General features: G+C 44.1%; 2 protein-coding genes across 4 annotated transcripts in view; one reads left to right on the top strand and one right to left on the bottom strand.

Moving 5' to 3' along the window:
• The first annotated feature begins 234 nt into the window (after positions 1 to 234).
• Positions 235 to 12,940, top strand: part of LOC149372400 (uncharacterized) — a 22,431-nt gene continuing 9,725 nt past the window's right edge. Inside the window, exons 1-7 of one of the 3 annotated variants that reach the window (XM_089566861.1) lie at positions 235 to 390; positions 865 to 938; positions 1,102 to 1,128; positions 1,449 to 1,645; positions 2,011 to 2,095; positions 3,357 to 3,568; positions 8,867 to 8,926. In XM_089566861.1, the coding sequence (XP_089422987.1) occupies positions 867 to 938; positions 1,102 to 1,128; positions 1,449 to 1,645; positions 2,011 to 2,095; positions 3,357 to 3,568; positions 8,867 to 8,926 (653 nt within the window). In that variant the 5' untranslated portion in view covers positions 235 to 390; positions 865 to 866. Of the gene's footprint in view, positions 437 to 864; positions 939 to 1,101; positions 1,129 to 1,448; positions 1,646 to 2,010; positions 2,096 to 3,356; positions 3,569 to 8,866; positions 11,288 to 12,940 lie in introns of those variants that run through there. The other 2 variants (XM_089566863.1, XM_089566862.1) reach the window with 2 other exon arrangements.
• Positions 11,275 to 12,940, bottom strand: part of LOC149372399 (uncharacterized) — a 21,143-nt gene continuing 19,477 nt past the window's right edge. Inside the window, exon 13 of the mRNA XM_089566860.1 lies at positions 11,275 to 12,359. Within this exon, the coding sequence (XP_089422986.1) occupies positions 11,593 to 12,359 (767 nt within the window). The 3' untranslated portion in view covers positions 11,275 to 11,592. The remainder of the gene's footprint in view (positions 12,360 to 12,940) is intronic.

Below are 12,940 nucleotides of genomic sequence, written 5' to 3'. Positions count from 1 at the left end.
TTCAGTTTCGTTTCTGATGCCCTGCTTGATCGCTTGATCACTGTCTTTTTTACTTTGTTTGAGCAGCTTATAATATAACTGCACAATACTGTTATGCAGACAGAACGTTTTTTCTTTACAACTTTATTGCAATTTTTATAAAGCGTCATTGTGAGCGTTATGCACAATGATGACGTCAGCGTCACATCAAAAACACGTGTGCGGTTTACGTGCCCCAGAGCGCAGGAATGCACTTTGAACAGTAGCTGGCGGCATCTAGTGAGCAGCGGCGGCCGTTGAATCGCGGTTGCAGGACGTCTGGTACCAGCCTGGGTTATCTGGTCTGCTTAACGATGATAAGCGATTGCAGCACTTAATTTCCGAATCAGACACTCGACACAGTTATCGAAGGTAACTCGGGAAGCTGCAGACACCTCGTCCACTTCGTTGAACGCAGGTTTTTTGCTCTGGGTTGCTTCTTGCTTCCCCATACCCACGCCTTTCTGCTCAAACCATACGTTTGATCTTTTCATTGATAAGTCTTGGATATTCTTGCTGTTTTTGGCCTGGATTTGGTTCTTACTAAGTTGAATGTTGCAAAAGAATGAGGGCAAGCTATGGGTTCGGGAAAACGCCTCTGAGAGTAGTATGGGACAGCTGCTCGCTAAGCTAACTTGTTGCTTCGGTTTCTTGTGCTGTGACATTCCCTCACAGAATCCTCTTTGGAGTAATTACTGAGTAAGGTGCTGAATGTCTGCTTTCTTCAATATACCTTACTATGACAATCTGTATTTCACAACGTCGGAGATAACGCGATATCGATTGCGTCCCTGTGCTTTCGGTTTCGCGATGAATCGTTGACATTTGATGTCTTTATGTCAACAGCAATGGCAGACCAGGATTCAACGCCGTCACCGGTATCGGAAGAGGATTTCGAAGAACTCAAGAAACGACTGAAAGTGAGTTGAATGTGATGGGCGTGCTACCTTTTACGAATACTTAATGGGTGCCGGCCGGCTCAATCGCCCAGTTCCGACGCGGTATCCTTGTAAAACGTCAACGCGACGTCACTTCTAATTTTTGCGGTTGTGCGAAGCTTTAATGTTTCTTGTGTTGTTTCAGATGATATTTGACGCCGACCCAGAGCAGGTGAGCGCAATAATTGCAGTTTCATCATTGTAGCAGCTTCTGTGCTTTCGTGTGACGCGGGATCATTTTAGTGAGTGCATAGCATGTCTGAAGTTCATTTTAGTGAGTGCATTGCAAGTCCGAATTCTTTCCGTGCAAACTAAAGCAAGAATTAACGATTCGATGTCTGTTCTCATCCCTCCAGATGCCACTGATGTGGTAAAGAGTAACTTGCCGACTAACTATGCTGTTGATAAAAATTCATGTGTTAGTTGTGCCATTTATTGCGGTGTTGCACTTGAAGAGTATGTGCTTAAATACCCCCCCCCAATGTTTTTCAGTATCACAACGACTACTCCATCAGAAGGTTCCTGAGAGCCTTTCGAACCGTTGATGCAGCTTTCCAGGCAATTCTCAAGTGCAACAAGTGGCGCACAGAATATGGGGTTAAAAAAATCAGTTCCAGTGACCCAGATATCAAAAGAAACATAGAATCCAAGAAAGCCATGGTTCTCCCCAACCGGGACTTCTTTGGCAGGTGCGTGATTACATCAGTTTACTTTAAAGCATCTCTCAGGGCTACAAACAACATGCCTCTTGAAGATTTTGTTTGTGGTCTAATGCCTACTACATACCGAATTCCAACACCTCAGAGGTGTTCTTTTTCTTTGATGCAGTGCTCCGAACCTGAATTTATTTTCAGTCACTCTGGAGCTGTAAGGTTTCAGCCATTGTTATACTTGCTTCATTTCATGTGTGAACTTATTCCTTTGTATCGATCCATTCGTTGAGGTTTCTATACGTTGGTAGAGATAAAGCTGCAACAGCATAAGCTAGTGATTCAATTATTTTTGATCAAGTTTTCATGCTGGTTAATCTGTGTGCACTGATTCTCATGTTCAGGCCTGTCATCTATATTCCTGCCTGCAAGCATAATGTCCAAGAACGGGACATAGACGAACTGACCAGGTTCATTGTCTTCATCTTGGTATGGCTTTGCTCTTTTTGTTCTTCATTTTTGCTGCAAATTTCTATTTCTCTGTACTGTCAGACATAAAATATGCTAACACATCACTCGCTGTACTGTAACTGAATGGCTGCCTTGGATGTTAAGCACACTTTGTAGTTGAGTTAAGCACACTTTGTAGTTGATCATTTTATGTGTTGGTTGGCTGAACTATTTATGGGATATGAAGTTGCAAAAATATCTGTAATGTCACCAAGAAAGTTTTGACATCTTGTAGTTATGAGCAATTCTTATTGTTAACAAGAATGAGGTGTTTGCATTTTTTTTTGTCTCTATGTTAATATGACGGTACGCCCTGTATTCCATCCTTGACCGATCTAGAATTGTGTGGTGATGTTCATTTTGCGCAGTAATAATGTCTGTCTATGTGCCAAACTACAGGCTTATATATACAAGTTGCTTGATTTTTGCTACAAGTTTGTGAAGGAGTTGGAGTGGTGGCTCAGTAGTAATGTGGATCATATCAAGCAGGGAACCATAAATAAGCTGTGACAAGAGAAGAAAATGATTGTAACAGAAATCCTCAATAACAAGATATGGTAACTCAAGAGAATCTGCTATCATGTAATGTTGTGTAACAACACGTAGGCACGGTTTATTGACCAGGAGTGAGCCAAGCGTTAATGAGTAATTGCTGGGAAACACTGCTTAATCAGCCCAAAGTTTTCAAAAGAAGGCAAGCCCTCGTACTCCTGAAGAAGCTGTCATATGCTAAGAGCAGAATAAGCCCCATCACGTCGCATGCAAGGCCAACTGCAGTTCACCATCGCTCTTGCTAGGTTGGAAAAATGTCTGCATGAGTGGAAACAAAGCGAAAGTTACGCAGCGTTAAGAATAATGCATGTTACTTCGTCATTAAAGTTCAGTGAGAGCGGTCGTTAATCTGCAGCAGATTTAACCTGGTGGACTGCAGTAATTTCTAGTGCAATGTCTCAGTGAAAGTAGTTTGTTGCTTTCTTAAGTCTTGAATTGCCTAACAAATGTAACTGTGATATCGAATGCCAATATATGCTAATGCCATAGCCTAGCAGTGCTTCCACAGTTATTACTTTATCTTGGTGAAAACTGTTTACCGTGTATGCATATGTGCGGTTATTGGTATCTGGAAAAACAAGGGTTTTTGTTGTGTTCATCAGTGACTTCTTGGTGAGGCAGTGCTGTGTTGAAATGCCCATCGTCACATGGGGTCTCTCACAATAGCTCGTGCCTTTCACGTGCGCAGGAGGAGGCATGCAAGAAGTGCTTCGAGGAAGTTGTAGACAACCTGTGCATCATCTTTGACCTCAAGGATTTTGGTCTCAACAGCATGGACTATCCTCTTATCAAAAACCTCATCTGGCTGCTTAGCAAGCATTACCCTGAGCGGCTTGGTATCTGTCTCGTCCTCAACTCGCCTGCAATTTTCTCTGGGTGCTGGGCTGTCATCAACGGATGGTAAGTGCACGGCTGAGCGTGCCGTTTAACAAAATCAGAAACATGCTCTAGCAGCTCAGTTTAGGCACCAAACTGGTCCAGAATAGTTTTAATTGATTCAAGATGGTGAAACGTTAAGCTTGTTGCCTTTTAAGGGGGGATGCTAGGGTAATTGAGCCATCTTGCTTTCAGCTTTATCTCAACTACTACATTTTAATGACAATTTTTATGTGTTGATTAGTTATGGTTGTGACCATAACGGCTGGTAATTTGTTTACTGCAGCATTTTTGACCCCTGTTTGTAGTTGAGTGTTTGGGCCGAATTATAGGGTTACATGTACCTCTTTTCAGTAACAAACACTGGTGTACCCATTAAATTTTGCACGCAAATTTTACATGCTAGGGCCCTCAGGCCGTACCTAGTAGATTTTTATGCGCATTGTCCAAGGAAGAAAAAAAAAAGAATATGCGCTCGCTTGTCATGAATCGTTAGAACTTTGAAGAAGTTCACACTAAACAATTGATTTCGATACTGTGCTAGAAAATTTCAGCCTAATTGCATGAATAATTTCGAGGAAAAGATGCTTAAAAGTTGAAAAAATTTTAAAACTGTTAATTTGAGAAGAATGCAGTTTTATGCTTCCACATTTACTGCAATGGTTCAAAAGGCACCAAGAGAATACACACACTTTCATGCTTTCCTGGGTAACTTGCTTAAAACCTTTATTCAGGCCTGCGTTGTTCCGAACTTTATTAGGAGCTGCGGAACTGTGCCTTCTCAACGCACTCTTTACCAAGCTGCCTGAGTGCGATTTTGCAGAATACACCAGATGTAACGTTATACGTTTTCAGATCACAATTTCATGCTTCTTTCCCATCACTGTAGTAAGCCATAGCATCACGAGTGCTATATTCGTGGTGTCATTTCTAACAAATGTTTTGGGCCAGTGGTATCAGACTAGACCACCAGGTAAGATGGTTCAGTGACTTATTGGTGTTCGGTGTCCTACCTTGGAGCCACTTGCTCAGAAGTCCTGGTGACGACAGCGCTTGAAACACTGGCTTAATTGCTTCTGAAACAGCTGTTGGGAGGCTGTTTTTTTTAGAAATATACAACAGGATTGCTCTTATCGAGGCTACGGTTTTACCAAATCATAACACTTCCTTAGGTCACATTCCACAGTTTAGCTCTTTGCTTGTGTCTTCACAAATTGGATGCCTTGGAACGTTCTCTTCCTCGTCCATTTCGTAGCCATTCTTGCCGAGATGAGGCACAGTAACATCAAGGAATAACTTTGAAAAGTGGCGAAATGATCGAACAGCACAGGAGCGACCACTAGGCTTCAGTGCACTATACAAAAATGCCTCTACAGGAAAAATTTGCAGCTACAACTATTAACAGTATTAGAAACTGAATATATTTCACACAGCAGCCACATTTCTCATCAAGAAATGCATATGCGAGAAAAAGAAAGAAGGAAAACAACGTGTAAACAAATGCTCGTGCGTGCCATTTTTAAAAACCAGGAGGTGCGGCTTTTTTGCGCCATGCTTAAATAGCTTGGAGCGCTCCTGTGCACTCGCCACTGCACAGTTTTGCTCCTCAGAGTGTGTATGGTCGATTCAACCCTACCATCTCTTCTTAAAGATTTTGCATTGTATGTAAAAGACAGCTTCTATGTGTGTATTATGGAGGAAATGGGTTAGCGTCTATTATTAGTGCATATGTTGAAGTGTGATGTAAAATTGCAGGTAGAGAGTAGAGTGTTTTCAAATGTGCTGGCCTCAGTGACTTACAGGGCCTCTATTAATACTGCGCCTTTATGGTTATTGAGGTGCTTAAGTCGCTAGGATTTCACTTTTTCACTTGCTAAGTGTTAGGAACGCAGTTGATGTCAAAAATGCACTCCAACAGGAGTAATCGTAGAAAACAGTTGGCTTTGCTTTTGTGACCCTGACCTTGTGTGTATTCCAAATCAGTTAAGCAGGACATAACTGCACCACATGTGCAACAGTGCCTGCTGTCAACTGCATTTCATTTCATTTTATTACACTAAATGCGCAGGAAGGCATTATACATGGGGGGGGGGGGGGGGAGGCATCATCAAATATCATCAGAGCATTACACACATTTAACAATATTTGTGAGACAACAGACCATGGCCCAATTGTCCATGGCCTGAGCAACAGGGTACTAGAGAATAATGTCACCCAGTAAAGAGAGGTATAGTCGGGCCCACTTACTCGTATAACGAACCTGACGGTAGAGTAGATTGCGTTTGCTGTATCCGAGGTTCACAGTAAGTGTTACAGTCAAAATACAAAGTCGGACAGTGCAAGTCCTTTATGCGCATCTGCTTGTTCAAACTAGACCCTATTACGGTGCTTTTCAAGCTCTCATGCTCCTCGCTGTTACCCTTGCTACCAGCAAGGTCGTTTGTATAGGACGCAATATAACTAATAGCAGTGGAAGCCCTCACGGTAGCAGGTGGTAGGTCGGCCTCCTGATCATCGTCGTCAGATTCGTGGCAGTGCAAGAGTTCTCGTACTTTGTGCACGAGTGTATGGCTTTGCGATGTTGGCATCATCATCCGCTCCACCGAAGTCATCCCAGGCGACATCAGGTCGAGCCAGCTGCACATCGACGACGAGTTGCCACAAGTCCACATGCGCCCGAGTACATATATGGTATTCGATAGCGTATGTCCCGCATCATTCCTGGGTCCCTAAGTGCTGCCTTACGGAAGCAATTCTTGATGCATTGCCCAGTCAGTTCGATCCACGGTAGGGAGCTGAGAAATTCGAAATGGGAAGTCGCTGCGCCTCGTCCTATCAGTATGCGCTGGCAACACGCCACTGATAGGACACCTTGAGCACGTGAATTATGCCCATGTCAAGTGGCATGCCGTCGCGTTCGGTCGTGGAAGAGCATGATCACCGCAATGAGGGAAAGCAGCTGGGGGTGTGCTGCAGGGTTGTCAAGCACAACAAGAACCTTCTTCTTTTGTTTTTCTCCACATCATGGTTGAACTCAACAAGCCACACAGCGAACAAGTTGCCTGTAATCCTTATGCCCCTCCTAAACTCGTGCCTAGAGCTACACTCGTTGAATAAAAAAAAAGTCACGCTTTATTCAGCCCATTGTGTCGTGCATGTTGCATGCGAGAACGTAGCTTGCAAATCACTTTGCCTTGCGAGACTTCTGGATGACAAATGGTGACCGACGGTCGCTACCATTCACACTTGTGCACAGGAAGCCACTAAGGTGAATCTTGCTGCACTTTCCATGAGCGCAGCATGTCACCTTTCAAGGCAAGCGTTTTTTGACGGCCGCATCAGGTAAAAAGTTTGCTGGCATTACATACACTCCGAATTTCTTATTTTCTATTTACTTTTATTGATTCAGCTTTTTTGTGTCCCACGTTACTTTCGTTGGAAGGGGGTGACACGAAGGCTAGGAGACACTTGTCGCTCTTTGCGGTCGTTTTCATCAGCAAGGCCGAGTTTACAGCGCCTCCTCGTTCGCTGTAACTGAGTTGTGCAGCCACAGGTGTTCGTTGTATCTGAGATGCAATGCCGTTGCCCTAATACATATTTCGACGGTAGCATTGCCTTCGTTTGTTATAGCTACGGCCGTTATAAGTGGGCTCGACTGTATTACAGTTAAGGTTGTAAAGAGAGGAAGTATGTAACAGTTGCATCTTGCTGATGTACGCCCATTATACTGAAACTTGGAAACTAATGAAAAGGCCCAGAAAATGAGCAAGTCACCACTCGTGTCGTCTTTTCATCTGTAGCGCTTCTTTTCCCCATTGCTGCAAATGAACCAACTAGCCCAGATTGCCACCCTCAAGCAGTAAATTGACGACAACATAGCTAGCTATGGAAAGGAAAATGGTGGGTAATGAGAGGCAGGAAGAAAGGAGCATGGGTTAAAGGTGCACTGAAGAGGAATCTGAACTTGTCTTTTTGCCGCGGGAACTCGATCTACACATTCCGAGCTTTCTTAGAAACTGCGATTTACTGCCCTGTGTGGCCGATTTCCCCAATTAAATCGAATTAACGTCCGGCTCCCGCCCTTTTTTTAATTCTGCCTCGTACGGTGGGCGGAGTCGACCAACGCGTGGAGCGCCTTTCACCCAGTCCCGTGGCGGCTTGCCGCTCTGCCATCGGCGGAGTAATACGTAGTAGTCCGTAGTAGCAAATAGTCCGCGCGTATTTTTATTTCTGCGGGCTTATTTTGCGGCTATATTATCTGAGAATGAAACTATTTATTCATGGAAACCTAAAAAAACAAAATAAAGCGAAAGCAAAGCCTCCACGGGCCTGGGTGAAAGGCGCTCCACGCGTTGGTCGACTCCGCCCACCGTACGAGGCAGAATTAAAAAAAAAAGGCGGGAGCCGGGCGTTAATTCGTTTTAATTGGGGAAATCGGCCACACAGGGCAATAAGTCACTGTTTCTAAGAATGCTAGGAACGTGTGGATCGAGTTCCCGCGGCAAAAAGACATGTTCAGAATCCTCTTCAGTGCACCTTTAAGGAACTAACATGAGTTAATATCATCCGGTTTGAATCGAGGAGAGGGAATGGACACTGGCGGAACATGCAATGCAGTTAACAGATAACTGATGGCTCCTCAGGATAACGGAGTGGATTCCAAAGAAGGAAGTCAGCCAAGGATGGCAGATAAGGAAATTAGTGGGAATAGGCTGCAGCTGGCACAGTACAGGGCTAACTGAAGACCAGTGGCTGTGAGGCCTTGATGATGCAGTCGATGTAGCTGGGCTAACAATGCCTGGTTACCAAGAATACGAAACAAAAGTGCTGGTGAATTGTCTTAAAAACAAAAAGATGGGCCAACCCTCGTTTTGTTTCTCACAGGAAGTAGGCTGAGCTTTTGGTAATGGACTGTGTAATTGTCTGTCGTGTGTCTTAAGGTAGGTTTTCATGGAAATCGCAGTGCATGGAAAAGTTAACTTTCAACAGTCTTGCTTTGAACTGCGTTTTATTATGAAATGTTATTGTATGCTAGGGCGAGCAGTAGTAACCAGCCATGTCTTGTGATGTTCAAATGCACATGAATTTTCTACTGCCAGGCACTGTTGACTAGTGTGTGTTGGCTTTTGCTTTATGAGTGGCAAACCCTGGCCTTAGTGGGATCCAATCAGGCAGTGTGGGTGAGCAAGGTTGTCGGTAGGTAATTCAGCAATATTTGGTGGCCAGTTTGAATGGTTTTTACTGTTGGTACTGTGCATAGTGAAGCGGGTGAAGCGTTTGGCTCTGAAAGTGAAGGCAATGGGCGATTTTCTTTGCTTCCAGGCTCAATGAGGTCACAGCCAAGAAGGTGGTGTTTATCCGCAGCCAAGACGATCTGGTGAGGTACGTCCACCCAGACATACTGCCCAACCTCTAACAGAGCCGCGCTCTGTAGATAAAACCTCCTTCGGGGACACAATGCAGCAATCAGCCACATCACAACGGCCCACCGCCCCAAGTCTATCTACTTTCACAGGCACCTGCGTCCTTGAAGCAGGCAGGAGGTTGGCAGCAGCAGACAATGTCCGGAACCTTGTGTAGGCTTCGGTCCTTTTTGGTCACCTGAACTTAGCGATGAGCCACATCAACAAGTTAACAATGCGACACTTCGCTGGCAGCTTCATTACGAGTCACTTACAATGAACTGATTTTATTTGCACTCTCATACTTACATGTTTGTTGGCAACTGCAGTACAATTGTTGTTGAGCTGGCAAAAGTTAGGTTTTATTGTGAAACAAGTTGTTGTAAAAGATGTCGAATATGTGTGATTGCACCATGTTCAAGGGCTACTTTCTTTGCCATTGAAGTAATCTTCCATTGTGACGTTCTACTGCCTAGAATTGGGCAAGGGATACTATGTCCCCTTTCGAAATGTCTGTTGGTACATACATCACAGCCTACTAGTAGAAGGAAAGCCTGAGTATGTGACACCCATGGCATTCGTCTGTTAGAGGAACAATGAAACAATATTTACTAATGTTAGGAAAGGCACACAAGCAATTGGTATTTCATCTCATCACCGCATCAAAGCTAGCCTCATTAAAGCGTAATTAAAAATACTCCTCCTCGCCCTGTGCCCCCTCAGACTCATATACGCTGATCCCCACAAAATACTAACTCGCCCCACCCCAACCATGTCACTTGGGCACACCCTAAGAGAAGGCTGCCCAGATTCGCCACTCTACGTTCGAGGGGCAGCTAAAGCGAAGACCTAATTAACTGTGAGGAGTAATTTACAAAAATTATTTGATTATAGGGTCTACTCACAAAGGCTCTCTTGACAGATTTGTTGCATTAGAATATGACCATCAAATCGTTTCACAGTTCCTTCAACGTCTACAACAGCCAACTCTATGTGCATAAGTAAATTGTTGCAGTGCTTTTGAGTGTAACTGGGCTTTTGTCAATTCTTCCGAGAATATTGGCAGGCTTCTACAGAGTGTGTTTTGCCGCTGCACTCAAACAAACTTGCTTATTTTTATCTAATTTAACTGCACCGGAAAATGCCACCGATGGTTGGTGACCATGAGGGTGTGTTACTGTGCTTGAAAGTGATGGTAAATTATGTTGTAGGTGCAGACAGCCTCCGGTATCGAGGGTTTACAATTGTTAAGTATGTTGTGTTGTACTTCTGTTGTGTGCCTTTGAGCATGGTGCAGGTTTGCTCTACCTAGACTCCACAAGTGGCAAAAGCAGGGGAGGTAGATGGTGCCGCGATTATTGCAAGCGTTGTTCTCAGCAGTTATTTGCAAAGGTGTTTTACCTTTGCTTTATTGTCGCAAGAATATGTTATATGCTAGCAGGTGTATTTATTTCAGGTTAATTGAGCAGTATGGTAACCCGCAGTAAACTCTGGCACCTGTACAAAAGGCAAGAATGATTAATGGCCTCACTCCTTGATTGTGACGTTTTGTATTAGGATGAATTCTTTGACCAATTCTCGCAAGATGCACAGAGCTAAAGCTACACATACCGAGGTACCTCTTGGGTACCTGATGGGTACCTGATATGGTATTAGGTAAATTATTAAGAAAGATTACCCCAGGAAACAAGTCTTTTCTGCTTAGACTGACCTCCTGCAGCTGTCTGCCGTCTGTGAAGTTTGGTGTAACACGCTGGCATTTTGGTTCTTAAGGTCCCAAGCTGGAGACATGAAAAGACAGACTGCTAATTAAGGAATGCTCATAGTTACAAATTTTGCCACTGGTTTTGCCAGGTAGTATTCAGTAATGGTACATAATTGATTGCTTCATTGGATGTGACACTTTGGTAGCATCTGTGTTTATGAAATGCCATGAATGCTAAATCCAAGTGGAGCTACATCAATTTGTGGCTTCGTATGTGTGTGGATCAGATAAACAGATCTTTGAACGAAATTTTTTGCAGAGTCGTAAGAAAAACCAAGCCCTTGTGAAGAGTTTTGTACAAATAAGCAGTTAGGGGGCAGCTTTTTACTGCTGTTGGGGATTGTGCAAAACCTGGTGCAGTTTTTGTTGTTGAACTGTAAAACTACTTAGCGTACTGTCAGTGGTGCAAAACATTTTATTTTTAAATTATGATGGAGGTGCAATCTTCACGAGTGAAACACTGGCACTAGCTTATTTACAAACACCATTAGCAGGGAGGCCATTGTAACTGGTCTCCTTTAGTGTACATAAATGAAAAGAATGCAGAGAAATAAATCCACGAATTGGCTTCCTCAAGTGTGCTTGTTTATTATGAAACGGTTCACCTGCTGATCAGCCATTACAAAGGAGAAAAGCAGAACTGATGGAGAGTGGAACACATCGTCAATCCATCATATGAAATCATCATACATTTCATGTATGATGATTTACATACATTTATTTCATGTCACAGGACTGTTGGTAAAATATGGCTATGAACAAATATACAACCATGGAATATTTCATGCATAGTGATTGACACAGCAGAAACAATATGCCTGATGACAAAATTGCTTTTCTGACTAGTATGCGAGATGCAGCAGGGCATCCTTGGATTAAGACTACTGCTTCTGAACCGTCAAATCAACTGGACGGTAGGAACGCATTTCCACGGTACTGTCTATTGGCCGATTCGCCCAACTGCTTTGGCATCTTGGGACTTCCTTTTGGACATCAACAGTGGTTTCAATGGTGTCAGAGTCGATGGCTGCACGTTCCTCAGGTACACTGAAGGGCTGTTGACGCTGCAAGCAAAGGGAAAGCAGTAGGCTCTTCTTGAGCGGTTCGTCAGCAATATTGTGGTGGTCTCCATTCAAGACCTGCTCAAGCTTTCCCTTGACCGCTTCGACGGCAACTTCGGTACAATGCTGCTCACGAGGCTTGCTGTCACTCGCATGCTTCTGGTCGTTTAAAACTGGCTCGCTCACAGCGACATTGCTTCGCTCCTTGCCCTCTTCTTTGTACTGAGGCGAATTCCTCTCGCTCTCACTGCCATTGCAAGTGCCATTAGGGACAATGGTGTCAGAGTCGTGATCTTGTTCGAAGATGGCTGCGTGTTCCTTAGGTACACTGGAGGGCTGTAGACGCTGCAAGCAAAGGGAAAGCAGCAGGCTCTTCTTGATCCGTTCGTCGCCGATCTTGTGCTGGTCTCCATTCAAGACTTGCTCAAGCTTTCCCTTGACCGCTTCGACGGCAATGTCGCTCGCATGCTTGTGGTCGTTTACCACTGGCTCACTCACAGGGACATCGCTTGGCTCCTTGCCCTCTTTGTTCTCAGGCGAATTCCTCTGGCTCTCACTGCCATTGCGAGTGCCATTAGGGATGGGAGCTGCAAAACAAAAAGCGCCATTGCTAAATGCTACTTTGAAAGAGCATCAACAAATAAGGCTCACAAAAGAGGGCATGCACAGCACTGCTGCTGTAGCAGTTGCAAAGCCAGATTTATTTTTTGTTGTTGTTGAGACAGTAAAAAAAGTGCTAGCATGCATGTATGTTTACTTTTTTCACTATGGTGGAAAACAAAAAAAAAAGTATGTTTACTCGTGTAACTTACGCACTGCTTTTCCTAAAATTAAGGCTTCTAAAAGGGGATGCGGTGCGCAAATTACGCTGAGATTATATGAATACATCCTAAAAACTCTACAAAGGTCACAATGTGGAATGTACTATATGGTACATTGCCGCATATAAGTTGTTGCATACCCCTGGCCCAACATCATGTTATACAGTTCACCCATGTGATGGCATGACGGCGTGTGTGCAGCTCAAAGCAATAAACGTGGAATGATACAATTGCAAAGCCAGCAGTCAGAGGCAAATGGAGATACAAGGCGATAAAATGGCACACTCGCATGCGGCTCGGCTGGGTTCGGTGGTTTCGGACTCGGGCGCGATGCATGCTTCAGAGGT

The sequence above is a fragment of the Amblyomma mixtum genome, chromosome 1 (assembly GCF_055824585.1).
Source record: "Amblyomma mixtum isolate Tamu chromosome 1, ASM5582458v1, whole genome shotgun sequence".
Lineage (NCBI taxonomy): Eukaryota > Metazoa > Arthropoda > Arachnida > Ixodida > Ixodidae > Amblyomma > Amblyomma mixtum.
The sequence above is the reverse complement of the archived record's forward strand: the minus strand, read 5'-3'. Positions and strand labels throughout refer to the sequence as shown.